The sequence below is a fragment of the Homarus americanus genome, unplaced genomic scaffold (assembly GCF_018991925.1).
Source record: "Homarus americanus isolate GMGI-L3 unplaced genomic scaffold, GMGI_Hamer_2.0 scaffold56009, whole genome shotgun sequence".
NCBI lineage: Eukaryota > Metazoa > Arthropoda > Malacostraca > Decapoda > Nephropidae > Homarus > Homarus americanus.
The window spans coordinates 4,652,262-4,679,421 of record NW_024739542.1 but is presented as its reverse complement, the minus strand read 5'-3'; the positions used below and the strand labels follow the sequence as shown (position 1 = coordinate 4,679,421).

Below are 27,160 nucleotides of genomic sequence, written 5' to 3'. Positions count from 1 at the left end.
GTATATTGTGGACAGCCTCAACACACAGTTACATGCTTATTGTGTTGGAATCTTCAACATGGTGAACTATATTACCAGACCTACTCATACTTTATGATCCATCATACTGCAGTACAGTACTATACATAAGACAAAAAAATCATAACTACCAAAGAACTGTAATACCTTTCTTAGTGATTTCATCTAATACAGGGGAAGAATCAGCTTTTGCTACCTCTACCTAGTACAGTATATGATACAGGTTAACAATGCCAGGGGAGGAAGCTATGGCATCACCTTTTTCCTTGAGTACGTTCACTGGCTCCTCTTTACAGGCACCTTGTTCCTCTCTTGGGTGGTCCTCCACAGATGCTCTCATATCCACTTGTTTGTCTGTACTATCATGTACCTGAAATTCTTCTTCACTCCCTGAATGTGAGACAATGGGAGCAGAATCTTCCTCACTCTTCTCAGAAGAGTTGTGCTGAGAACTATAAGGACTCGTGGCCCAGGGGTCTTCTGACAGCTCATGGTCCACTGATGGTTCATTCTCACAGGGGAGTCCTGCAGTAGTGTCATACTTGACATCATCAGGATGAGACTGTACTTCTTCAGAAGAATACTGATGGTTACTCAAGAGATCCCCTGTGTCCTTTCTGCTAAACAAATGATCCCTCGCTAGCTGACAAATCTCTTCAATTTTCTCACCATCCATGTTGTTTCCTGGATCATAGTTCTTCAGTCCATTTTGTAGAAGTTGAAAAAACTCATCACTTAACATGTAATCTACTTCCTCATCAGTAAAGGTCTCTTCTGGAGATATGTCCTTCAGTACCTGCTTCTTTGTGGTCTGTCCATGGCGGCCCCCACACTGGGACCTCTCCATATTTCTAAACCAATCTTCATCTTTACTATAGTCAGAATCATCTAAGGTCTGTTGTGATCTGAACTGACTTTTGGTCTTAGGTTTACAGTTTTTTTTAGTATTGTAATAGAGACCTTTCTGTAAGCGATCTCGATAAGTCTCCCGGGCAGAGTCATTGACAGTGGCACCTCCAATCAGTAAGTTTAAAGCTTCATCATCAGATTCGTCATCTGACTGGTTAATAAAGCCTTCTGGCAGGTACCACTCACCTATCACATGGGGAGTAAGCAGTGCAGTGATATATTTTGCATGATATCTCACTCAGGATTTCTACAATGATGTCACAGAACTGTCATATACATAAAAAAATCATAATCACACTAATCCTTTCTCAAACACTTCCCTGAACTTATGTACATATTGCATTTGAAAAACCATTCAAAACTATTTTACTAAAATACAAATACAGTACACTACAATTAAAGTACTGTAGTATACAGATATACGTACTAAGACTATTTGAAGTTAATTCTATAACTTACAAAACCTATGGTTCTAACTTAAGTCCGATTCATAAGGTATAAGATCCTACTACTACAGTATGTCAATTCCTAGCATTTTCTGTTAGATTATCTAATCATGGTCATTAGAGTTAACACCTGAGAGTAAGTGATGGACATATCTGTGTTTGTTTGAGACTCCAGCTACTGTACCTTATTATCAGAAGAGAAGAATGCTTACAAGAGTGTAAATAAATAATTTATGAATAAACTGCATAACAATACAAAAATGACTGAGAGATGGTATTGAGGGATCAGAATCGAATCTAAAATATATTTTTGAAAGTTTTATACGTACAGCAAAAAGAAAAAGAGAGGACTAAGGTCTTAGCTTACTGTCGGTGCATTGAGAAAAACTCGAAAGTTAAACAAAGTGTAGTCTCAATATTGTCAAGAGAAAAAAAATTAACATATAGTATTGTACTGTGAATAGTAGCCAAAACAGATAAGTTGACAAGATGGTATGAATCATTACAGGTTAATGAAGGCCAGAAGGGTGAAATTTGAGTGGGAGGGGAGGATCAATGCCCCACCTCCCAAAAAAGTGGAAATTTTTAGTTGTTGTAGAGTTGTGGGGTTGTGGATACAGTACAGGCTTTTAATAATGAAATACCGAACAGCCTCTAACATGGAAGACATAATATCTCTAACTTACTCCACTGTTTGAAAGACATATTTCTAAAGTAATATATAGTATGCTTGTAATCATAAATATGTCACTCTGCTGAGGCCCTTCTTCCCTCATCCCACTTAAGAAAAAAAAGGGCAATTCTCATTTGTTCGGGGAGAAAATCCATTATTTTGGATCGCCTGATGATTCGGTAGACCTCTAGCTTATTTCACCTGATTATTAAACAGCCTAATGTTGCCTGAGTTAGGTTAGATTAGGTTAGGTTTGGTTATATTAAGTTAGATTACATTAGGTTAGGTTACATTACCTGAGGTTAGATTAAGTTAGGTTACATTAAGTTAGGTTAGGTTACATTAGGTTAGGTTAGCAGTAGGGTATTTAATCTGAAGGTGCAATAAGCTAGGGGGCTTATCTTAAATGGGACCCAAAATTTTTCTTTCCCTTCCAATGAAATAAATCTTGGATCCACTACTGGCTGGGATGATGCAAGAAATAACAGCGGCCAAAAACAGACGGGTATCTTGGTAGGGTCTAAGTACAGGTGGCAGACATCTTGGTAGAACGCATCTGGTAAGGCAGCTAGAATGGCTAAATGACATCAAAGAGTGAGTCTTTAGTGTTCTTGGTGCTGGTTATCTGGTACAGTACTATTGAAGAAGAGAGGTCACAAGAGTAAAGGAAAGTAATTTATTGAATGATTAAGAGAGAGAGTGAGTTGATGTGCACGTAAAGTACAAAGTTAAGGGTTGGGAGACAGAGTGAGGAAACATGTGTGCTGTACAAAGAGAGTACTGTAGTAGTTCAAAGACTGTGTACAACATGAGTGTACTACTATACTGTACTTCGTCATAACATCTAGTTCTATTGTACATTTCAGTGTTTCATTGTTTATTGTGCATCAAAAAGACAATTTTTATGGTAAATGATTAATATCCAATCTTTAGTAATAATCACCAAAGATCTCTAATCATTACAGGATCGGATATAAATCCTTTGTCTTTATTAGTACTGTACTGTGATAATTTCCTTCTCTTTAAACATACATTAGTATTAATTAAAAATTATATTTGCATGTATTGAATTAAAGGCTTCATTAATTATCAACACTACACATAATTTCTTTTAAATTAAACTAAATATTATTGTCAAGTATAGTGAATTAAAACTTTCATTTATAATCTACATAAATTCTTCGTCTTTATAACTGTTCAGTGTAATTAGTTTTGTCAGATATTAAGTTAGGAGTTTACACACGTAACAATGATTCATATCCTTCTGGCTCAGCGGCATCAGACAGAGACATACAAACACACAACTCTGGAAAGCTTAGCCTGAAGACCTACCCAGCTTCTTGCCTTTTGTGTCCATCTTGTTTTGTGATTTCCATCCTTTACCACCTTGAGCAGCAGAATTAACAGTGGTACAGTGGTTTGTTAGTGCGTGGAGAGCAACAAGACACACCCTACCGGTACACTACAGTACCACATAGCCGTCTTCACCCACCCCTCATCCACACACTGACACTCACACCACACCTAATCATTTCTGACAGTTACAGCCAAGACTACATTTTCCATTCAATATTTGTGACACTTTATAAAATTTTTACCAAAATTTATCACAATTGATAACTTCTGAAAGTTTCATTTGTCATACCCCAAACTACAAGTGGTACTCAATATTTGTAACAAATTATAAAATTTAAACAAAAGTTAAAGTTAACATCTATGATCTATACAAAATGAAAATCATAACATAATCTCAATACAACTTTTGCAACTCTAATATAAGCTGATAACAGAATGTACTGTAGTGAAGCAAATCAGTCCTCTAATACATACATTACATCTAAGTGACTCAGTGCAGAACACACCAACCAAAAGATGAATAGATTAGCATTGTTAAAATTGTATATTGTACAATATATAAATGAAGATACTGTACTATATCTTTTTTTTTCAAAAAGTTTTGTTCAAAATGCATTTTCAAGTTGATCAATACATTTTCTACTTATCTAGGATACACCGCACACTCATTATACCTCACACACTCGTACCCAAAAAATAGCACATTTGGTTGTACATGCAGGTACTGTATATATATCCTATTGCAGGCACCACCTCAAGGGTCTGCTTATACTTTATGATCAGACATTAGATAAATTTTGATCCCAAGGTAATATTCGAAGTTACTGTTACCCATTACACCGGGTGCAGTATATCAATAACAAATTCTGAATGGGGAAGTTCACATTAAACTTGTGTACTGTAAGGTGCAAGATGCTTACAATCATAGCTCTGAGTTTAAACCAAAGTGTCAAACTTTCCTATAAAGTTCCATGATAGTGTTAAAGCTCATCTGACTGTTCATTTTCCCCACAACCCCTAGTTGCTACATGCCTTATAGAATCAAGCCCAGTAATCTATTATAAATACACTTACCAATCTTGGTCGTCTCTGCCTGTTGTTCCTGCTGGAACTTCTTCCTTGAGCGAGATTCTTCTCGCTGTTGTCGGCGATACTGATCCCTTGTGGAAACATCAGTATTGTCCAGGTACTCCTCAGCAAACACATACTTTCGGTATTCAGGATCCAAACCAAAGTCCTTCAGCTTGGGCGTCTTATCATCTTCCTGACCCTTTTTGAACAACACCTGCAAAAGTATGTGGAAGTGAGGCACTATTACCATGATGTGTTGGCACCAATGGTAAAGTGATGATAGTATAAGTCTACAGCGAAATAAGGTTCTGGGGAAAACATACATTTGGATGGTTTAGTGTTCATCTGTGAGAGGTAAATGATATGATGGAAAGTAGGAGTTAAAGAAGTGTTAAGTTTCATACTTTATCAAGAGAGTGACATCAGTGTAAATCTCCAATCATTGTAGCTGAGATATTCATAGCATCAACAGATAATGTCCAGGGTATTTGTGTTTCAAATTGACATAAAAAAGACCCAGAGAGTGTTGTGACGGCACGTAGTGTGAGCTCTTTCAAGACCAGACTTGACCAACACTGGAGCAGGTTCAAATACATTCAGGAGCCGGTGCATGCCCAGTACTTGCCAACAGTGCGTAACCGAGACGTGGCCAACCGCCCAAGCAGCTAATGAGGCGATCAGTGTTGAAGAGGGTATAAAAAAAAAGACAAATACATCAGTAATTTGTGGAAAGAACCATCACCTATAATACAATAACAAACAATAAAACAAAAAATGGTAAATTGATAAACGCCACTTGTTAATGGAAGACGAGAATGAAAGACAGAGTAAATAAAACTAAATGATTGCAGACAAAATTATTTGAATATGAGATAGAGAAGAGACCCTAGGTAAGTCAGAACATGAGAGAAGTGATAACAGACTAACAAAACAAAAGAGGAAAGAGAATAACATGAGAAGAGATAACAGACTAACAGAACTTTAAAAAGATAACAGACTAACAGAACATGAAATAGATAACAGACTAACAGAACATGAATGAGATAACAGACTAACAGAACATGAGAACACAACCAGTGAGATGGAAGTGTGACAAGTGTGCCATGAGTCATGTTAGAAACCTTTTGAGGACAGGTGAGCTAAGAACAGCCCCCGTGTCATGCAGCCCACCTGAGACTCGGGTCTTTACAAGGTCGGGAACTCGAGGGGTATTTCTGGCCTGCCCATCTGTCATGTTGAAATGCCCACTACTACTGTTCATGCCAGGCCATATGTTAAGTGTTGGATAGTCTCAATGAGAGAGGTTATGAACAGTGCAATATATCTACCACTATACTGTCATTTCATTATGCAAATAATCACTACAGTATATACTTACCTAATTCATCACCTAAGCAACTCAGTCTAGAGCTAGGTAGATACTAATTTACCAACTACAGTACTGTACTTGGTTCAACATGTGATCTACAGTATTTTTAAGTCACTTACGTGTATTAATCTACATGCGAGCTATTGCATAACTGCTAACAATTTATGATTATAATTTCAAAAGATTTTTAGCAAATACTGTATAAGAATATGAAATCCAGACTCAAGTGATTTGAATTTGAATATAAAAGTATATACAGCATTCTTGTACTGCATTCAACAGCTCCTTACTGGAATTCACTTTCTAAATCCATAAAAGTAGATCCCACAGGCTAGCCTGTCTGCCCATCAGGGGCAGTGTGAATACTGTACACAGAATACTAAACCTTTTTTTTTTTTCACATGGCAGTGTGTCGTCAGCATTGCACTCTACCTCCTTTACTTTCCCTACAGTAAAGTTAGGTATCCATTCACAGCTAAGTAGTCTGGGGTGCCCTAACACAAACAAGTGATCCTTAAGGCATCATCCACACTCCCTCCCACTTATAACACAAAAACTTCTAATTTTGTACAAGACTACAGAGTTAAATCCTCTTCATCAACTCTACTACAGTACAGTACCTGTACATCTTTGTCTTTCTCAGTCAAACTTTTGAAGACACCAGAGCGAATGAACAGTTTGTCGCAAATAAAAGCTAGTCACTTTATGAAGGATAAAAATAAAAATAAATATTAATAACCAACCCACAAGTTTTAACTGAGCCACAAACCACATAACTGGATAGACCAACCACTCATAGTAAGTTGATAAGCAGTAAAAATTAAAAAACAAACATACCATATGATACTCTCATTCCCTTCACCAACAAAATTACCAGTACTGTATTATCAACAACTTGCTTTTAGTGATTAATGGCCCAACTATGACTTTGCACAACACAGAGTACAGGTACAAGGAAAATTTGGAGACACATCATTGATTAATACACTCTGAAGCAACACACATGGGATAAATCCTCACTGGGGCATCACCCACTTAAAATAAAGACATAATAACTAGGAGGACTGTTTCCCTGCTCACATACAAGGGTACCAACCTTCATAATGGTGTAGACGAAGAATACAACGATGCCCACCGTGTAGAGGGGCATGATGATTCCCATAGCCCCAGATCCTTTACCCTGGGGAGGTGGCACGATACCCCCGGCGCCACCCATTGGAGGACGCACTCCAGGCATGGGACCAGGCTGTATAGGGAAGATGTGGTCGCGTTAAGCAAAATTACAATATACCACATTAAATAGCACATGCTTCTGAGGATAATATCCCATCTGTCACACTCATATCCCATCTCAACCAGCAAAACCTTCCAAAAATGTACTAAATATCAACACCTGAAGTGGTAATACTGCATAAAGATAACATAAAATTGTCATTGAATTCAATCATTGATGAACAGGAGTGTGAGAGGTGGGGCCAAATTTAAACTGCTGGCCAGATAAAATTACGAGACATATTAAGTATACAGCATGGGGGGGGAGGGGAGAATATACCTGTAATATGAGGACAAATATCATACAGTCTGCATTTACGAAGCTTTTGTAACGCGTTTGGTCATTTACGCGGTGCCTTGCCAGAATGAAAATGCTTTAATTACGCGATAAATTTGGTCATTTACGCTGCGAGCGGCTGGAGAGGTCCAGACCGCCGAGCCATTTTTTACCCATGTGGTCCATTCTTGACCATACGCGGAAAGCAGCGCGGTGAGTGGTGCGCATTAGGCCGCTCTTACGTTATCGCTGACGTCATATGACGTATCGGACTGTGATTGGGCCACACATCCTTACCACCCACGCATTCCCTCCGCCGCTAGCTGTGATTGGTCTAATGTAACATGACGTGCCCTGCCACCAGAGGGTAGAAGTCGCTGACCTAGCAGGGCCTATCTCATTGTTCTCAGTCCGCGTATACAGTTCTCTCCTGTGCCCTCTATTCCCCTCACAACTCACAATGGCTTCCGCAGGACCCCCACCACCAGAGAAAAACACTGAATTACCTGGACCAAGCCATGATAATGTGAAGGAAATCATCGAGTTGGGGGAAAAACTTAAGCTCATCCTTGACAACGACCCAGACAAGCATCGGTATGAAGCGTCTAATAACCATCTGACGAAAGTTATGGAGCCGTATATCCAGATCTATCTCGACAACATCAATGCTAGTCGTCAACGTAGTATTGAGGACTTCCTCGCCCGCAACCCACCACAACCACAGCCAGCCCAAGTCAGTGATAGTGATATTGACAGTGAGGATATGGACTTTGAGAGGTTTGTCTGGGAGGCCTTGCAAACCTCTGCAAGTAGTGAAAGTGAAAGTGATTCACCGGAGGGCAACAATCTGCCCTCTGCCTCGGAACCAGCCGCCATCCACGTGTGCCGACCCAGCTTTTCTACTAACGTAAGTGTTAAAAAACCTAATACATATTATTGATATTTATCTTAATTATTAATTGTGTGTGCATACCATCATAAAATTAAGATGTTATTTTTACTACAAGGTACGTATTGTGTCGGAAAAAGTGGAGTTTGGGGGTCGACCCAGTCTCTATTTCAATTAATCCCGTATGTTCTGTTATTTCATTTACGCGTTTCTCGTTTTACACGGTACTCCACGGGTTCAATTGACCGTATAAATGCAGACTATACTGTATACAAAAATAAAAACAACAAGTCTTATGGAAGTGACTCAATATACCAGGGAGCTACTGTCTCGTACACCTGCAGGAACCATCTAGCTACAGTACTGTATAGTATTCATTAAATCATTGAAGAGTGAGGGACCTTCACCAAGGAGACTGGTGACTGGTGTAATAAATAAATAAGACAATGGTGGGGTAAATACAGTACAGTACAAGGTTCAACAAGGAGAGAGAACTTAGTGATATTTAATAAAAGGCAGTTCCTCAAAATCAACTGCCTTTCATTTTGGAGCAATTTCTTAAAATGAAATTGTTGGATACATGTACCCGTACACAGAAAATAAATTTAAATACAGATTCAAGAAATTAATAAACAAAATGATTACCCTGTATTTTGGAATTACCTGTTGTACTTTGTTTATTGATGCAGCTTAAGTACAAAGAATGCATCGCAGTTAATCTTAACCCAATACAGTACATAATATTTCTTTTATAACAAGCAAAATGAACCACTCTAACCTAACCTATCTGATCTAAACTAACAATCCTTAAATATATTCTAGCTAAGGTAGTTAAGATAAGGTTATATAAACCAGGGTGAATTTTCTCGATTCATTGTAGCTGTTTTAAAAGAAATTCTTACTCAAGTAGCCACTATAATGGAAAAAGACCACAATACTGATCTTCATAATTACCAAATGCAGAATGATTTTAGATGAAAAAAAAGGGGGAAATATAAAACATGCTGGAACATTACATATGAAGGAAAAACCTTAACAGCTGAACAGGTAACAAAATACTGTTCAGGTTTTGTCACAAAATTAAGTAATTATTTCTCCCCTGTACCCACAGCATGAAAATACTTAAAACAGAATTTGTGAACTCATATTATGGGAAGCACATGACACTTATTTTAAAATAAATGTCTCAGAGTTAAGATTCATTGAAGTAGAAGAGGGAGGAGTTCATGAGGAACAGGGACGGACGTGCTTGGGTTATATACAAGGGGAAGGTAGTGGAGGCAAGTGCACCAGTACAGAGCCAGGGAACACCAGGACACCCCCACCCACTCCTCCTCTCACCCAGGAGGAGGTGATTGCCATGTAAACAATGTCATCTCTGACCACACCCCACAAAACACAAGGGATTCAGCAAATGAGGCAGCTGTAGAGAATGGAGGGGAGCCAGAGTCAATACCAAGACCACAGACATTACCGAGGACAATTTCCGGCTTGAAAGTCATGAACAGGTTCACTACTACTGACACATTCCTTAATTATAAAGCGGAGTTTGAAACACTACTCAAGGTACATCAACCCAATATAGTAGGTGTTGTAGGACTGTTGTACAAAAACAGGAGATTCGACCCGGAGGAATGTGAGTTCAATATTGATGGAAATGACTAATTTACGAATCTTTCTCAAGAAACCTGGAAGAGGGGTGTGGTTATCTATGCTAAGCAAGACTTTAGAGCCAGCCAAGTGAGGGTGAGGAAAGAGGATGTTTTTGAAGAATCAAAGTGGTGTAAAATTAAACTAAAAGGGAAAGACTTACTCATTGTCGGATGCATCTACAGATCCACAAAATGTAGCTTATTAAACCAAAGGAACTTAAAAGCCCTTATTGACAATGCAACGACAATCAACCCAAGCCACCTCCTTGTCATAGGGGACTTGAACTATGGCAACATCGACTGAAGAAATGAATCCACGCCAATTGACCTAAATAATCCTACAACAAGAGTTTCCCCATAATCCCAAAGAGAGGATGACCAAAGATTGGTGCATTAGGAGAGCAGATCACCAGTAGATCTCGCCTGGCGAAAGCCATACTGGTGATCCGACAAAAGAGAAAGGGGTTCAAGGTGACGGAGAAAATGAGAATTTAAGATAAGTTTCGAAAATCTTAAAGAGGGATGAAGTTATGGTAATGAGGCGATAGTTAAGAGGGATTAGAATGGTTACCCTTCTTTGAGATGGGCTGAACCGAGGCAAGCTTCCAAGTAGAAGGAAACGTTTGGGTTTTGAGGCAAAGGGCAAGAAAGGCGAGCAAGCACAAGGGCCAGAACTTCAGCACACTTCCTCAGAACACGGGGGGGTATTCCGTCTGCTCCATGTGCCTTATTCACATCCAGATTAGATAACACACCAGCAACCCTACGATTGGAGATAATAGGAAAGGGCATAGCTTCAATAGGAGGAGCATACGTAGGAGGGGCAGAGTTGGCATCGTCTAAGGTGGAGTTAGAGGAAAATAAGGTGCCAACGAGATTGGCTTTATTAGAGAGAGAGTTGGCTATAGAGTTATCAGGTCGGAAGAGAGGAGGAAAAGAGGGAGTGCAGAAGTTATTACAGATGTTTTTAGTTCAGGGCCAGAAGGATTTACTATAAGAAGAGTTAGTCAGGTCAGCAGTCTTTCTTTTTATAAAATTCCGCTTGGCCCTATGAAGAATAGCCTTACAACGATTCCTAGAAGTAATGAAAGAGGAGTGAGTAGCAGGAGAAGAAGATAGTTTCATAAGTTGATACGCCCTATCTCTCTCCCTACATGCAAGAGAACAGGAGCTATCAAATCATGGTTATAAAGTGAAAGTTTTGGTAGAAGGTGGGGAAAATGCACTCATACCACCTAGTGTAACCCCATCAATACTGTCCGCACATATCGAGGCATCCCGAGTGGAAATGCAACATGAGTGGTAGTAAATGGTGATGGGTGTAGAGTGGTATTGAGTGGTGATGGGTGTAGGGTGGTAGTGAGTGGTTATGGGTGTAGAGTGGTATTGATGGGTGTAGAGTGGTATTGAGTGGTGATGGGTGTAGGGTGGTAGTGAGTGGTGATGGGTGTAGAGTGGTATTGATGGGTGTAGGGTGGTAGTGAGTGGTGATGGGTGTAGGGTGGTAGTGAGTGGTGATGGGTGTAGAGTGGTATTGATGGGTGTAGGGTGGTAGTGAGTGGTGATGGGTGTAGAGTGGTATTGATGGGTGTAGGGTGGTAGTGAGTGGTGATGGGTGTAGAGTGGTATTGAGTGGTGATGGGTGTAGGGTGGTAGTGAGTGGTGATGGGTGTAGGGTGTAGTGGTGGTGATGTATGTTGGTGGTGATGGGTGTAGAGTGGTATGAGTGGTGATGGGTTGGTATTGAGTGGTGATGGGTGTAGAGTGGTTGAGTGGTGATGGGTGTAGGGTGGTGGTGGTGGTGATGGGTGTAGGGTGGTAGTGAGTGGTGATGTATGTTGAGTGGTGATGTAGAGTGGTGGTGGTGATGGGTGTAGTGGTATTGGTGGTGATGGGTGTAGAGTGGTGATGGGTGTAGAGTGGTGGTGGTGATGGGTGTTGAGTGGTATTGGGTGGTGATGGGTGTAGAGTGGTATTGAGTGGAGATGGGTGTAGGGTGGTATTGACTGGTGATGGGTGTAGAGTGGTATTGAGTGGAGATGGGTGTACGGTGGTAGTGGGTGGTGGTGGCGGCGGCAGCAGTGGTGGTGGTGGTGTGGTAGTGAGTGGTGGGAGGGGTAGTGAGTGGTGGTGGGGGGAGGGAGGTAGTGAGTGGTGGTGGAGGTGGGTTTAGGGGTGGTAGTGAGTGGTGGTGGTGGGTGTATGGTGACAGTGAGTGGTAGGAGTGGGGTGGTGACCGTGCCTGGTTATGGTGAGTGTGGGTGACGCTAGCTGAGTGGCCCAGAAGGTGGTGGTGGTCATGGTGGACGTGCCCATGGACGGTGGGGCAGGTGGGATTGTCCGCTGGACACTCCCCTGGCCCACCTTCCTCTTCTTCCTGCACCTGAGCCTCCTCCGTGTACCAGGAGGGGTGGGGAGGTGGTGGGGTGTGCCCTGGGCCACCCACACCCTCCCCAGGGGCGCCCCAATTGTGGTTACCGCCAGACTCGTGCTCTTGGAACTGCCAGGCGGCGTCTTCCAGCAAACGGCGTTGTCGCGCCATTTGTCGTTTTATCCTACGTCGCAACCTGTGAATCTTGGGCAGGAAAAATTGTACCATGACGCCCCTGACGGTGCTACACTTAACACTGCTACAATGGCTGCTGGCCGTGCAATACTGACGGAAGGCTTCTTATAATTGCTGGTGAAGGTAACGCCACAGTAACTTCCAGAATTTCACTTGACACACTAGGGTAACAGTCGGGTTTTGCGTCACACAAAAGGAACGATCCAAGACTACTACTGACGTTGTCTGCCTTTACTTGTTCGTAAAATCAGTCAATACGAAAATTTATTATACACGACTGATCAAGACCTGATATGATACCTGGAAAATATAATTGATAACTATACCCTCCAGGCAGGCAGATTAAGAAGGCCTTCCCTCTCAAGCCTTGCCTATCTTGCCCCAGGTCAGGGCGTCACCTCACTATCACTGGGGACAAGAGACGTTTGCTTGATGGATTACACCACAGGACTCCTTGAAGTGACTAAGTAGTCCTTCCTATGATACCACAAGATCCTGACTAGGAGAGACAGTGCGGGCAATGGAAGCGAAGGAGAAACGTGAGTGGCGGCTAGGGAAGAGTTAGTGACAGTTCAGGGAAAAGTGAACACCAAGGACACGTGTCAACTGGAGAAGATTACCACTAGGAAAGATTGACTACCACGGGCGAGTGACGAGAAAGAGTGACCATCTGGAAAGAGTGGTCAGGAAGGTACTAAGAGAGAAGGTAGGGTGAACGACCCTGGTGCTCTGCTGGCCACATGTCTGGCTTCCTGCACCACACCTGCCTGAGGTACGACCACCACCACCAGCATAGACACTCATCACCACAGTGTAACGTTACTACCACACCCCCTTTATAACCAAGTTGTTCAGTTTTCATTTTTTTTATAATTTTATAAGTTTTAAGATTATAATAACATTCTTAGGAAGCAGTTCAACCTCCACCCTCTAGATCAAAGTTAATCTTCTAATGGCATTTACACCAACCATTTCAGTTCATTTATTGATCTGTCAGTCAACTCCGTGAATATCTATCTTCACTGACTGACTGACTGACTGGGAAGTTTGAAATTATTCAATGATAAATTTTTGGTCACTCACCCGCTTACTCTTCGTCTTTTTCTGCCATGTTTCTAATACATTTTAAAGAAGTAGCTTTTTTTTTCAATAAATGATGTTACGTCTCTTATTAATGTAAACAAAACAATGGTCAATGTCTACATCACTAGACAAATAACATCAACCAAGCAATGTTGACAACCAGTCGTATGTTCGTTTTATGATAATAATTAAGTTCCAATTCTTCATTCTTAAACTTGTTGTTACAATAATTACATTAACATTTTATCGAAGCAATAATGATTCCGACTCTTCTGTTGTATTATATTTTACACAGGAAGTTCATTATTTTCCTCTTCTGTAATACAGAATGCTTCTAGTAACATTTTAGTCAAACAATGTGAAGTCCAGTGTTACATTATGCAGTAAATTTAAAACAACCAAACACAAACATTTACGTTCCACTAGCAAGGATTCATCCCCTCTGATCTGTGAGCTCGACCTTGTGCCATCCTCGGCTGACACTTCCACCTTCCCTTCCCCTGACGTTCCCTCCCCTCATGTCCCCTCCCCTCACGTCCCCTCCCCTCACGTCCTCTCCCGTCCCTCCCCCACATCCTAGCCTCAGCATGATTTCATGAGAACACGCACACACACACACACACACACACACACAATGCACATTAACATTACCCCCAAAAACTATTATTCCTATTTCAAACAGCGTTTTTTCCGTTATTTCGATGTTTTTTCTGAAAAAAAAAATAGCTGCACGACTAACTGTGCATCCATCCCCAATAACCTGAACTACAGTGTAATCAGAATACGTATATTTAGCATATGACAGCATTAATTAGAGAATAACAAACGTTCACCATCATGATTTCTTTAATCTGATTTGCTTTTTTTTTTTTTAGCTGTACAGGTTTCATCGCTCACCTATTGGTTTATTACTCTAAAATCCCTGGAAACAAAATTATTTCAGCCCATGGCCAACGCGAATTAGTGGAAAGTCCGGATTGTAACCTAACCTGTCATACTGTAAATATAGAGGCATGATATATATACGAACTTTGACCTATAACTTCCCCTATTACTAACAAGATAAATCTCACGAAATAACCCACACATAATCCAGCTATGTACAGTGGGATAACCTGAAGATGAGGCACCCTTTTTATAATACCTGATGATCAAACACCATAAAACTAACCTCATCTAACTTAACACTAACTTAACTTACCCTAATCTAACTTACGGAAGCCTAACCTATCCTAAGCTAACCTAATCTTACGCTAACTTAACCTAACCCCCTCGGTAAAGTTAGGGTGTTAATCATCAAGTGAAATAAGCTGGGGTGTATTTTTTTTTCACGTAGCCTGTAAAGAGAAATAAGTCCCCTAGGTAACGAGATCAATCCTACCACATAATCTGTATGAAACCTAAGTCAACGTCCACCTAACCTGAAGCTACCGCCAGTCAGGGGAAACCATAAAAGAATATATATTTTCTCGCTGATAACACACGCTCGGCCAAGTTTTTCCCAAAAATTATAGCCAGCTCTTCTTGTGTGGGCGCTTCACATAAAATTGCTTCCTCTGCGATTGGTGCTGCACTGGTGACTTCGTCGTAATTTAGTATTTTACGTCCCTGTACTTTCTCTTATACCATGATCTACTGGATATTCCTTGGAAATAAGAATATACTAATGACTTTCTTGGGCTATATTCTTGGTCAGAGATCGTCTTACTTTTTACTTATGTTTGTATACCTGCACTGCCTGTGTACAATGTATGCCTCTAAATTGTTTAAGTGTAAATGCTAAACTAACCTGATATTATATAAAGATTTTCCTCGATACCCTCCGTTTATTGGAATTGGCAATAAATGTTTGTTTTGTTTCGCTCAGCAGGGCGGTTGGACTGCTAATATGCACTTACGTTTTCTTCCTTGACAGACGTTCACTGCTGTAAACAATCATGGCAACAAGTTTATTGGTCTGTTCATTTACACTACTTCAACAACATAACATTATCAGCTTATTAGCCGTTCGAGCGATCTTTTATCTGATAATTTTTCTATGAACTTCATTGTCCAGTGTTAGCAGTAGAGGAGGGTACTCGAATATCCAGAGAAAACCTACGATGTTTGGATGTTTGGTAGGTTCGTATTAGGGAACATCCTTCTTACTTAGGAACCACACAGGTAATTGAACCCGAAACACAACAGCGAGAGGCAAACGCGTTACGGCTGCACCACCAAAAGGACGATTCACCTTCTGTTATCCTCAGTCACATTATACACACTTTATGATATGTTGTTTTTACACATGAATTCCCGATAAAATAAATGAATCGACCACAAAAATGATTACTGTGCAACACTAATGGAAAACGGAGTGAAAGGGCAACTTTAATTAAAAAGAGTTCACAAGTTTATACATATCGATATATTCTTTGTTAAATGGCTTTTCGGTCTATAAAGTGAATACAAGAACAAGGAAAGGTGGTTTTGAAAGGATAATATTAATAACAGTTTACAAGGTTACACATGGCAATGCAAAAACACTTTAATGAGTAACGTCAGTAAGAATATTTTAGAGACGAATAAGTGGTGGAGGTGTTATATATTTCTTTGGTGATTTGTGGCCTGTTTACGCTTGGAAACTATACTTCACTAATTGGTTGAACGTGTGATACGTATATGTGGCCTGTCTCCTCTCTCTTCCTCATTCTCTCTTTCTCGTGGTCTATCTTCTCTCAATCTTTCTCAATCTCTCACACCCAACTCCATCTTTCACTTATTTCTCTCCTCTACCAGCCAGAGAGAGAGAGAGAGAGAGAGAGAGAGAGAGAGAGAGAGAGAGAGAGAGAGAGAGACACTAATCTTGGGATACAGTAGGTAGTACTTCCGGGTGGGGGATGGAGGTGCGTGTGTACCCAAAGACCTCACCTTCCCCTCATGTCCACCCCTCACACACACACACACACACACACACACACACACACACACACACACACACACACACACACACACACACACACACACACACACACACACACACCGTTTAATTGAATATTCCAAAATAAATAAAACATTCTCAACTCCTAATAGTTATTCTGTATAATTAACTTAATTTACCCGCTTTTTTATTCTATATATCGTAATTAAAGAAAAGAATATCACTAAAAATAACTGGAGGTCACAGCATTTTCATCGCTCGTGGCTATTTATACTGTTCATCCACTTTATTTTCATATTCATTATTCATTCGTTTTGTTTTTTTTCGTTGTTATTGCGTTTTGCTCAGCCATTTTCACTTCCATGAATATTATAACTAGTACAGTACTGATTTGTTGTTGTTTTAGGTGATTCGTGTGTGTCGTTGAGTATAAATTGTTGGTTTTAGCTATCTTAACTGCCAGGGGTATTAAACACCGTTCAATAGTTCTTAGTTTTAGGTGAACTAACAGAGGAGGAACTAAAACCATTATTAAAAATGAATCGATTATTATTGGCAGTATCGATGTTGAGTCTTGTACAATATATACAAAATTATTCTCAAATGACAAACAACAGAGCGTAAATTGTATGAAATAAAATGGATTTAATGGGCCTTGAAAAAAGAACAATCAACCAAACATAAGTAACCTTTTAGTTAACTATAATAAGATCGTTAGATTTGGTTGATTTATTATATACTAAATGGTTTAGTGTCGTAGTCTCTTGGTTGCAACAAGGAAACGTTTCTGGCAATATAAAATATTATTTACTTTAAGCTCATCTGTTTTTTTTAATCTTACTTCCTTACCAGATGTGCAATTTATGTATTAAATAAACACACCAGTAAAGATCCACCTAAAAAAAACAAAAAATAAAACAGCAACGTTCTCTTTGTCTCGCCATTTTTGTGTCGGTTCGTGTTGCAACGTCCCCCCCTCCCCCTATCTCTCTCTTTCTCTTTCTCTTTAATACGACCCTGAAATATCGTGATACAGTAAATTTAGAAACGTTAAGGAAGACCTGAGCATATTTAGCATATTTTTCCACGCGAGTTTTAGCATAGCGTTTGTTTTAATGCATCAGAATGTAAATTCATTGGGAGAGGAGCAAGGGAAAAATATTAGTTTGAAAGTTATTTATGAAGCAGCTAGACCACCAGAACAAACCTAACCAAAAGCTCTGCAGGTAGCCTTGGTCAGGTTACCTAACATTAAGTCACAGGCTAAGTTAGGCATGTTTTGGTTGCCTTTATTGTCAGATTTATCATTGTTCCTCCACCTCGTTTACAGTCAGTGTTTTAATGCCAGCGTGGATCCGTCTGACGTTTAACCTCTACCTGCACTTATTGTCTTGACTCCTTAGGTAAATTAGTGTACATTAAACTACCTTAATTGGGGCAGGTGAGCCTCAACACCTGGACACATCTAAGGAGTCTTATTGAAAATTGTTTCCCTTAAGTCTCACTACTAATGTTCGGGCGCGGACTCAGTGTACGTTGATGTCTCAGAGCAACAATGGAGGACCACTGTTAACACTCACTGGAGGAGGACCACTGTTAACACTCACTGGAGGAGGACCACTGTTAACACTCACTGGAGGAGGACCACTGTTAACACACACTGGAGGAGGACCACTGTTAACACTCACTGGAGGAGGACCACTGTTAACACACTGGAGGAGGACCACTTAACACTCACTGGAGGACTACTGAACACTCACTGGACCACTGTTAACACTCACTGGAGGAGGACCACTGTTAACACTCACTGGAGGAGGACCACTGTTAACACACACTGGAGGAGGACCACTGTTAACACTCACTGGAGGAGGACCACTGTTAACACTCACTGGAGGAGGACCACTGTTAACACTCACTGGAGGAGGACCACTGTTAACACACACTGGAGGAGGACCACTGTTAACACACACTGGAGGAGGACCACTGTTAACACTCACTGGAGGAGGACCACTGTTAACACTCACTGGAGGAGGACAACTGTTAACACTCACTGGAGGAGGACTATTGCACACTTTCTTGGGGAAGGGGCGGGAGATTTGTGACCTGTAATACTTGGCCCAGATATATTGCTAAATATTATATCAAATACTCAAGCTAAAGTTCCTAATGGTAAGATATACAAGTAGATGATGTGTACAGTACAGTGACAGAGTATTTACTCCCGTTGGATATTTTCTGGGTAGATTGGTGTAGCGAGACTGAAGATTTATGGTAGTAGATGCTAGACTGATTCAGATAGACGGTAGGTGATAGACGGTGGACTGGAGTGTTTAGCTAGACTGTCATAATTAGACTTAGAGACTTAAAAGCTAGCGTGCGTCAACTTAGGATTTGACTTCCGTTATTAGGCTATAGACTGGCCAGCTAGAGAATACTGAAGGATATATAATACAGAGAGAGAGAGAGAGAGAGAGAGAGAGAGAGGTGGGGGGGTGGTTGCATGCCTTACTGATGAAGCTTAGAGGAAGACGAGACGTGTTGGGAGGTGCCAGTGCCAGTTGGCTCTCTCTCCACCATCTGTCGTGGGCTTCTAACACCCACTCCACCACCCACTGTGCTCCCACCTTACCCCTTCCTATCATGCCCGTCCCTGTTCCTAAGCCCATGCCAATCCAAAGACCATACCTTTACCTATAATCACCTGAAGTATTGTTAACACCTACTTTGTTGCAGTTTAATATTATATTACGACCACGGAGACACACACACACACACACACACACACACACACACACACACACACACACACACACACACACAATAAGCGACAATGCATGAGGTATGATGCCAAAATGCCAGAAGTGGTGGTGGTGGTGGTGGTTGTGGTGGTGGTGGTTGGTGGTGATGGAGGTGATGGTGGCTGGTGGTGATGGTGGTGGTGGTTGTGATGGTGGTAGTGGTTGGTGGGTGATGGTGGTGAGTGTGTGGTTGGTGGGTGATGGTGAGTGGTTGGTGGTGGTGGTGGTGAGTGGTAGTGGTTGGTGGGTGATGGTGGTGGTGGTTGGTGGGTGATGGTGATGGTGGTGATGGTGGTGGTGGTTGGTGGTGGTGGTGGTTGGTGGGTGATGGTGGTGGTGGTAGTGGGTGGTGGTATGAAGTATATATCAACACACAGACTTGACGAACCCACCACTACCACCATCCCTGTCAACCCCACCACTACCCACACACCCCTTAACCTTACCATCACTACCACTATAATCATCATCATCATCACTAACCACAACCATCAATCACAACACCATTACAACTATCACCACCACCACCACCATCAGCAGTAACCACCACCAACAACAACTAACAACAACCACCACCAACAACAACTAACAACAACCACCATCACCACCACAAGTCACTCACGGAAGCACCAAACAATTATAAGGTGAATCCCAACCAGCTAACCATCATAGCTAGCCTGATGGGCCGCTGTGCTTGTCCATCCGTCTGGCCAAGCTAGGAGAACGGTAAAAGAGGAAAGCCGGCTGGAATTCCTGTTACATTATACGCGAACACTCATGCAAATACATACATATGGGTAAATGCCAATCAAAACACACACACACACACACACACACACACACACACACACACACACACACACACACACACATACACACACACACACACACACCATACACACATACACACACACACACACACAACAATAACCTTACATTCAACATCCATCAACTGTCCTTAGCCGCCTTAAGTTGATCACATTTAGGTGTCAGCACATCACTTCATTAATGAGTGTTGTGCAATAAATAGTTGACACATTCCTTACCTTACCTTACCTAACCTAACCTAACCCCCTCCCCCCAGGTAGCGTTAGGCTGTTTAATCCCCAAGTGTAATAAGCAGAGGCGGGGAGGGGGAGGGAGGGGGGGGGCTTATGAAAGGTGGCACATGTACACATTAAACGCTGACAACAACAACTATACCTACAACAACAACAGAGATTTATTGTTTTTGTTCGTGCGTCACCATAAACCAATACAGTGGTTTATACACGATACATCAATACACAATACTGTTTTATTACCACAACAAGAGTATTATGAGTTGTGAGGTAATGCTTTTGTGCCGTGTGTGTGTGTGTGTGTGTGTACAAGACATGTTTATCTGCTTATACACGGGTAAATATATTCACTTGTTTCCATATCTAATACTCTTTATAGTCCTCTGTTAGTTCGTATAATCATTTGTTTATAGATGCAATAAATAACTTTACTCCTTTGTTTCTTGATTCAATGGTTTATGGATCCTTTCCTTTAAACATTCTTATGTGTGTATTTTATTGTATTTATGTTAGTTTTAGTTATATAGATATCAGATGGTCATCATTATTTCGTTTGTAGATTCATTTGTTTATTGGTTTATTTCTAGATTCAATCGTTCATATGTTCATTCATTTATAGATATAATCGTTTATATTAATTTATTTTCAGGTTCAATTGTTTGTAGTTCACGTATTGGTAAATCCCTCTATACAGGAATTCTTGTTTCTACATTATACCATGAATAAATTCTTTCATTAATATATCGTTTATGCAATCAGCTGACTCATGGCTTCTCGGCTCGACTTGCCGTGTGAATTATGTAAACACATTACCAGAAGGCAGCGAGCATAACCCGTACACCTGTTGTGGTAGCGTTACGTCACACACACACACACACACGCACTCAGGGGTGAGGTTGGCACAATTCTTATTTCACATGAGACGACAATACCATTCAATTCCTCAGTCCACTTCAGCGACCTAAATATCTGGCCACTTGGCACCTCGTCCGGCCACTACACCAGTTATCTTCTCAACTATTTTACCCGACCACCAGTTATTATCACCTCACGTGCTGCTTTTGTTGTTATTGTTAATGTATGTTGTTGTTATTGTTAGTGTATGTTGTTATTGTTAGTGTGTGTTGTTATTGTTGGTGTATGTTGTTATTCTTGTTCATATGTCTACTGTTGTATGTTAATGCCCAAAAGAATTCACTGTACCCTCCTAACAAACCCACGACTCATTAGCCTTCAACACTACAGCAGTGAACGCGAGAGACAAGGAGAAAGAAAAAAGAGAGAGAGAGAGAGAGACTGAAGATAAAGATATATGAGAGAAGGAAGGCAAGAGAAAGATTAAATATACCACGTTTATTGGCTCACCTTCTCTTTCCGGGAAAAATCGTAAATTAAAATCGAACAAATTAAAGAAAACTCTGACGTAAACCAATTCTGACTTTCAACACAAGACATAACAGACGGTATCACTTGGCCCCCCCCCCCCAAAAAAAGATCTTTTTAAACCTACACACGAGCCTCCCCTCTCCCTTATTCTTCCCGTAAACACCAAAAGTTAGTCTTGTGTACACATTATGTTCTCAAGATGGATAAAAACTGAAGCGGTTCCTCCCCTAGTGGAACTCCAACTATAAACAGACCCGGAAACTAAGATACAACCTTTATAAATGCCTACATGTGGATCCTAAAGTTTATAATTAGGTTGTTAATTTAGGTGTCACCAAGACTAAATATATACGGACACTGTACATATTTTCTACCTTTTACAAATGTATCTTATACAGGGTACACCAAAAACTGCTCACCTATATTCACTCAAAAAAGTATCCTTACGAATTTGTGTGAAAAAATATGACACAACGGACGAAGGATTTTGACAACCCTACAGAGACAACAGGAGCCGCAGTGTTCATTTTGAAATTCATCAGACCCCCTCCGTAAAGATACTTTATGGAGAGAGTTACCTTACATTGGCTATACGACAGTGACCTTAACCTGTAACCCAGTGACCAAGTAGAGTATCATAGGAACAATTAATATTCCTCTCTTTGTTGTTTTTTTGGCGGGGGTGAAAGAAACAGAACCAATTAACGAGAACTGGAGGACGAAGACCAAGCGAATGGCCGCCGTACAATATCGTGGTAAGTGGTGTGTTAATCCCCAATTACAGTCTGGAATTGGTAAAGTCTAAACTACTTATAACTACAACAATAATTAATAAGACCAAGAGAGAGATGGAAGGATGAGAATGGGATATAGATGTACTGGGAGTGAGTGTGAGGTGGTGTGGTGAGGGGAGGGGGTAGTCATGCTAAAACTGGTATAAACAACAACATATAATAATACGTACCCTGACGTGTTTTTCTATTGTCCTCTGATGCATGTTGAAATTATAGATAAACATTTAATAACAACATAGAAAACGAAATAACAAACAACAGAAAATGGAATAATGACCAAGAAAACACGAATTTGGCACATAACAGTACATACCCAAGCCTGCTTCTCTGGGAGTCCTCTGTAACACATGTCCAAGTAACAGATAACATACAACAATTAGCCATAAGCTGCGTTAGTGACGAATGAGGGTTTATGGAAAGTGTATCCTCAAAGGGTTACGTTATTATTATTATTATTATTATTATTATTATTATTATTATTATTATTATTATTATTACCACTATTATTAATTGTTATTTTTACTATTATTATTATTATTATTATTATTATTACCACTATTATTAATTGTTATTTTTACTATTATTATTATTATTATTATTATTATTATTATTATTATTATTATTATTATTAATATTATAGGTAGCGTCGCAAGAGAGGAGACAGCCTGAATAATTTGGGAGACAATTTCTCTCACTCCTTTAGTCACTTAGTCAATGCAAATAAGTCAAGTGAGTGAGTCAGTCAGTCAGTCTGTCAGTCAACCAGTCCGTTAGTCAGTCAATCAATAAATCAATCGAGCAGCCAATCAAATCTGTCTCTTGTGTCAATCAATCAATCACGTCAATCAGTGAATCAACGAGGGAAGATGTTTAAGTGGGTTACTTTAACGCAGGCAAAATTTGATATATGACAGAAGAAGACAACAATGACAAACAAAATTGCCATGACAGAGAAGACAACAATGACAAACAAGACAGAGATTTAACAAACAAACAAAAACATATACTTGGTCATCGGCTGCGTTAGCGTCTACCAAATCCATTGTTATTCTCCATTATATGTGGCCCAGTCAGTGGTGTTACTGATGTCAGCTATTGATGTCTGTTAGTGATGTCATTTAGTGGTGTTAGTGATGTCAATTATTGATATAATTTCGTAGTGTCTGTTATTAATGTATGTGGAGTCAGTTATTGATGTCAGTGAAGTTAGTTAGTGATGTCAGCTAGTGGTGTCAGTCAGTGATGTCAGTAAGTGAAGACAGTTATTCAATTAAATTAGTAAGACTCTCAGTAAGTAAGTCAGTCAGTCAGTCAGTCTCAGTTTAAGTCATTTGAGTCAGTCAACCAATTGGCCAGACAATCAATCAGACAAATCCTTAAATTAAGCCAATCTTAGGTCTGACAGTCACTCAGTCAATCAGTCAAATAATTAAGTCAAACAATCGAAGTCAATTTTTCCGCCAGCCAGTCAGTCAAATCAAATCAGTTACACAATCACCACTTCAGTTAACCCAGTCAAAAAAAAATAAAAAAACTACGTCAGCGAGTCAATCAGGAGAAACGAGCATGCATGAAGCTAACTGACGCAGGTAAATAACTCAGCAATATATAAGACAAGAACAACGAGACATAATACATAGAGAGATAGATAGAGAGATAGAGAGATAATAAAAGAAAATAGACACCTACCCTAGGCTGCTTATCGACAGTCCTCGTAGGTAGAGCTCTCCCCTTTTCCCTTAGGGCTGGGTGCATCATCTCAGGGTACAGGTGGGCTGGCCTCTCTGGCCGGGCGTGTGTGTTGACTCCCTCTGAAACACGCGGGTCAGAGAGTGTGTTAGAGAGTGGGTGTTTGGAGTGTGTGATAAGGGGTGTTGGAGTGTGTGAAAGGGGGTGTTGGAGAGTGTGATAGGAGGTGTTGGAGTGTGTGAAAGGGGGTGTTGGAGAGTGTGATAGAGAGTGTTGGAGGTGTGATAGAGGAGTGTGATAGAGGGTGTTGGAGGGTGTGATAGAGGTGTTGGAGAGTGATAGGGGGTGTTGGAGGGTGATAGGGGCGTTGGGGTGTGTGATAGGAGGTGTTGGAGTGTGTGAAAGGGGGTGTTGGAGAGTGTGATAGGAGGTGTTGGAGGGTGTGATAGGGGGTGTTGGAGGGTGATATAGTGGGTGTTGAGGGTGTTAGAGAGTGGGTGTGGTGATAATATGAGTAACAGGTGTGGAGGTGATGGGTAGTAGGTATGGTGACAGGTGGTGTTGGGTGATAGAACAGGTATATAAATAAATTGGCAGAAAATCTAACCGTGAAAGACCTAGTACTCAAGGTGTTAAGATATAGTACTCAAGGGGTTAATGCACCATACTCAAGGGGTTAAGACATAGTACTCAAGTTGTTAAGACATAGTACTCAAGGTGTTAATGCACCATACTCAAGGGGTTAAGACATAGTATTCAAGTTAAGACATAGTACTCAAGTGTTAAGACATAGTACTCAAGGTGTTAAGACATAGTACTCAAGGGGTTAAGACATAGTACTCAAGGGGTTAAGGCATAGTACTCCATGGGTTACAATATAGTACAGTACTCAACAAGTTAAGACATTGCACTCAAGGGGTTAAGGCATAGTACTCAAGAAGTTAAGACGTCGTACTCAGGGGGATAAGACATACTGTAGTACTCAAGGGTGTTAATACATATTAAGCGGAGGGTTAAGACATCGCAAGGAATTGGTTAAGACATAGTACTCAAGGGGTTAAGGCATAGTACTCCAGGGGTTAAAATATAGTACAGTACTCAACAAGTTAAGACATTGCACTCAAGGGGTTAAGGCATAGTACTCAAGAAGTTAAGACGTCGTACTCAGGGGGATAAGACATACTGTAGTACTCAAGGGTGTTAATACATCTTAAGCAAGGGGTTAAAGCATCGTACTCAAGGGGTTAGGTTATCATACTCAGGAAGTTAAGTTATCGTACTCAAAGGGTTAAACACTAGCACGAGGTGAGAGATGAGGGGTATCAACTGTCCTGACTTATTAAGGTACAAGAACGCAGACACTACGCTGAATATCATAACTAGTAAAGTGACCCATTTGATCGATAAATACATACCCAAGACCAAACCCAGTGCTTCTAGGGATACGAGGGGATCCCTACACATGAACCATGCGGCGGTCGACAAAATTAAGAAGAAAACCCAGAAATTCAAGACGTGGGTTGGGTCAAACGATGAGCAAGACAGGAGGATGTATGCAAGAGCCAGACACCAAGCAAAGATAGAGTGTAGGAGGGCTGAAAAGGAGTTTCAGAGGCTGGTTGCAAGCGAGGTCAAGTCAAACCCAAAGGCGTTTTACCGTTATGCAAAGTCGAAATTGAAAACGCGAGTAGGAGTATCAGACCTGAGGCTGGTGGATGGTAGTTACGCAGATTCTGACCAGGATAAAGCTGAGGCATTGAACAGCTTCTTTTCCTCAGTGTTCACAAGAGAGGATGCAACTAACCTTCCTGCGTTTGAGGACAGATGGTTCGACACAGCACTGACCCACATTGTGTTCACAGAAGAGGGTATTAGAAATAAACTGTCCAGGCTAAAGGTCCATAAGAGTCCCGGACCTGACATGGTGCATCCTAGAGTGCTAAGAGAGTTGTGCAACGAGCTTGCAGAGCCCCTGAAGATCCTGTTTTGTAAATGCCTGGATGAACAAATGGTCCCCAGTGAATGGAAAGTGGCTTATGTGAGTCCTATCTTCAAGAAGGGCGATTGTCACTCCACGAACAACTATAGACCGGTGAGCCTGACCAGCATAATATGTAAAGTACTTGAGAGTATTATCAGAGATGCCGCAATGGAACATCTAATACGAAACAACCTTGTAAAAGATTGCCAACACGGTTTTATGCCGGGGCGCTCCTGCTTAACACAATTGCTCAAGGTATTGGATATTTGGACCCATATTCTGGAACGGGGTGGTAATATCGACAATATTTACCTAGATTTTGCCAAGGCTTTCGACAGTGTACCCCACGAAAGGCTGAAAATCAAACTGGAAGGGTACGGAATTCGGGGAAATGTCCTAGCGTGGATGGAAGACTTTCTACATGACCGCAAGCAGTGTGTGGTGATTAATGGCACGAAATCGTCATCTGTACCTGTAACAAGTGGGGTACCACAGGGCAGTGTATTGGGCCCGCTGTTGTTTGTTTGTTTCATAAATGACATGCCTGACGTTGTACACTCCTCCATACAAATGTTTGCCGATGACGCCAAGTTATTTCGGGAAATTAAGAACCAAGCGGACTGTGAAGAGCTGCAGAAGGACCTCTGTGGGCTCCAGGAATGGTCGAAGAAATGGCTGCTGAGATTCAATGTCACGAAGTATAAGAGGATGCACCTGGGGCGTACCAACGGTAAGGAGGCGTATCATATGTCCCAACGGGATGAAGAAACTGCACTAGTTGAGACTGTGTGTGAGAAGGACCTAGGTGTGTATGTTGACAATGAGCTGAAGTTCTCGGGCCATAGTGAGAAGAAGGTAAATCAGGCAAATAAATATTGGGTCTTATAAGAAGGTCGTTCAGTTATCTAGACGGTCCGTCCCTCGTAACGATCTTCAGGAGTGAAGTGTTT

The 27,160-nt window shown here is 40.9% G+C and overlaps 1 protein-coding gene across 10 annotated transcripts in view; it reads right to left on the bottom strand.

The window, feature by feature from the left end:
- LOC121874898 (glutamic acid-rich protein-like) overlaps positions 1–27,160 on the bottom strand; it is a 116,809-nt gene that overhangs the window by 49,215 nt on the left and 40,434 nt on the right. For 9 of the 10 annotated variants that reach the window (XM_042379234.1, XM_042379236.1, XM_042379237.1 and 6 more), the window contains 6 exons: positions 24,230–24,351; positions 22,711–22,734; positions 6,939–7,088; positions 4,477–4,687; positions 3,379–3,432; positions 277–1,113 (listed from right to left, as the gene is read on the bottom strand). In XM_042379234.1, coding sequence (XP_042235168.1) covers positions 277–1,113; positions 3,379–3,432; positions 4,477–4,687; positions 6,939–7,088; positions 22,711–22,734; positions 24,230–24,351 — 1,398 coding nt within the window. The remainder of the gene's footprint in view (positions 1–276; positions 1,114–3,378; positions 3,433–4,476; positions 4,688–6,938; positions 7,089–22,710; positions 22,735–24,229; positions 24,352–27,160) is intronic. The other variant, XM_042379230.1, reaches the window with a different exon arrangement.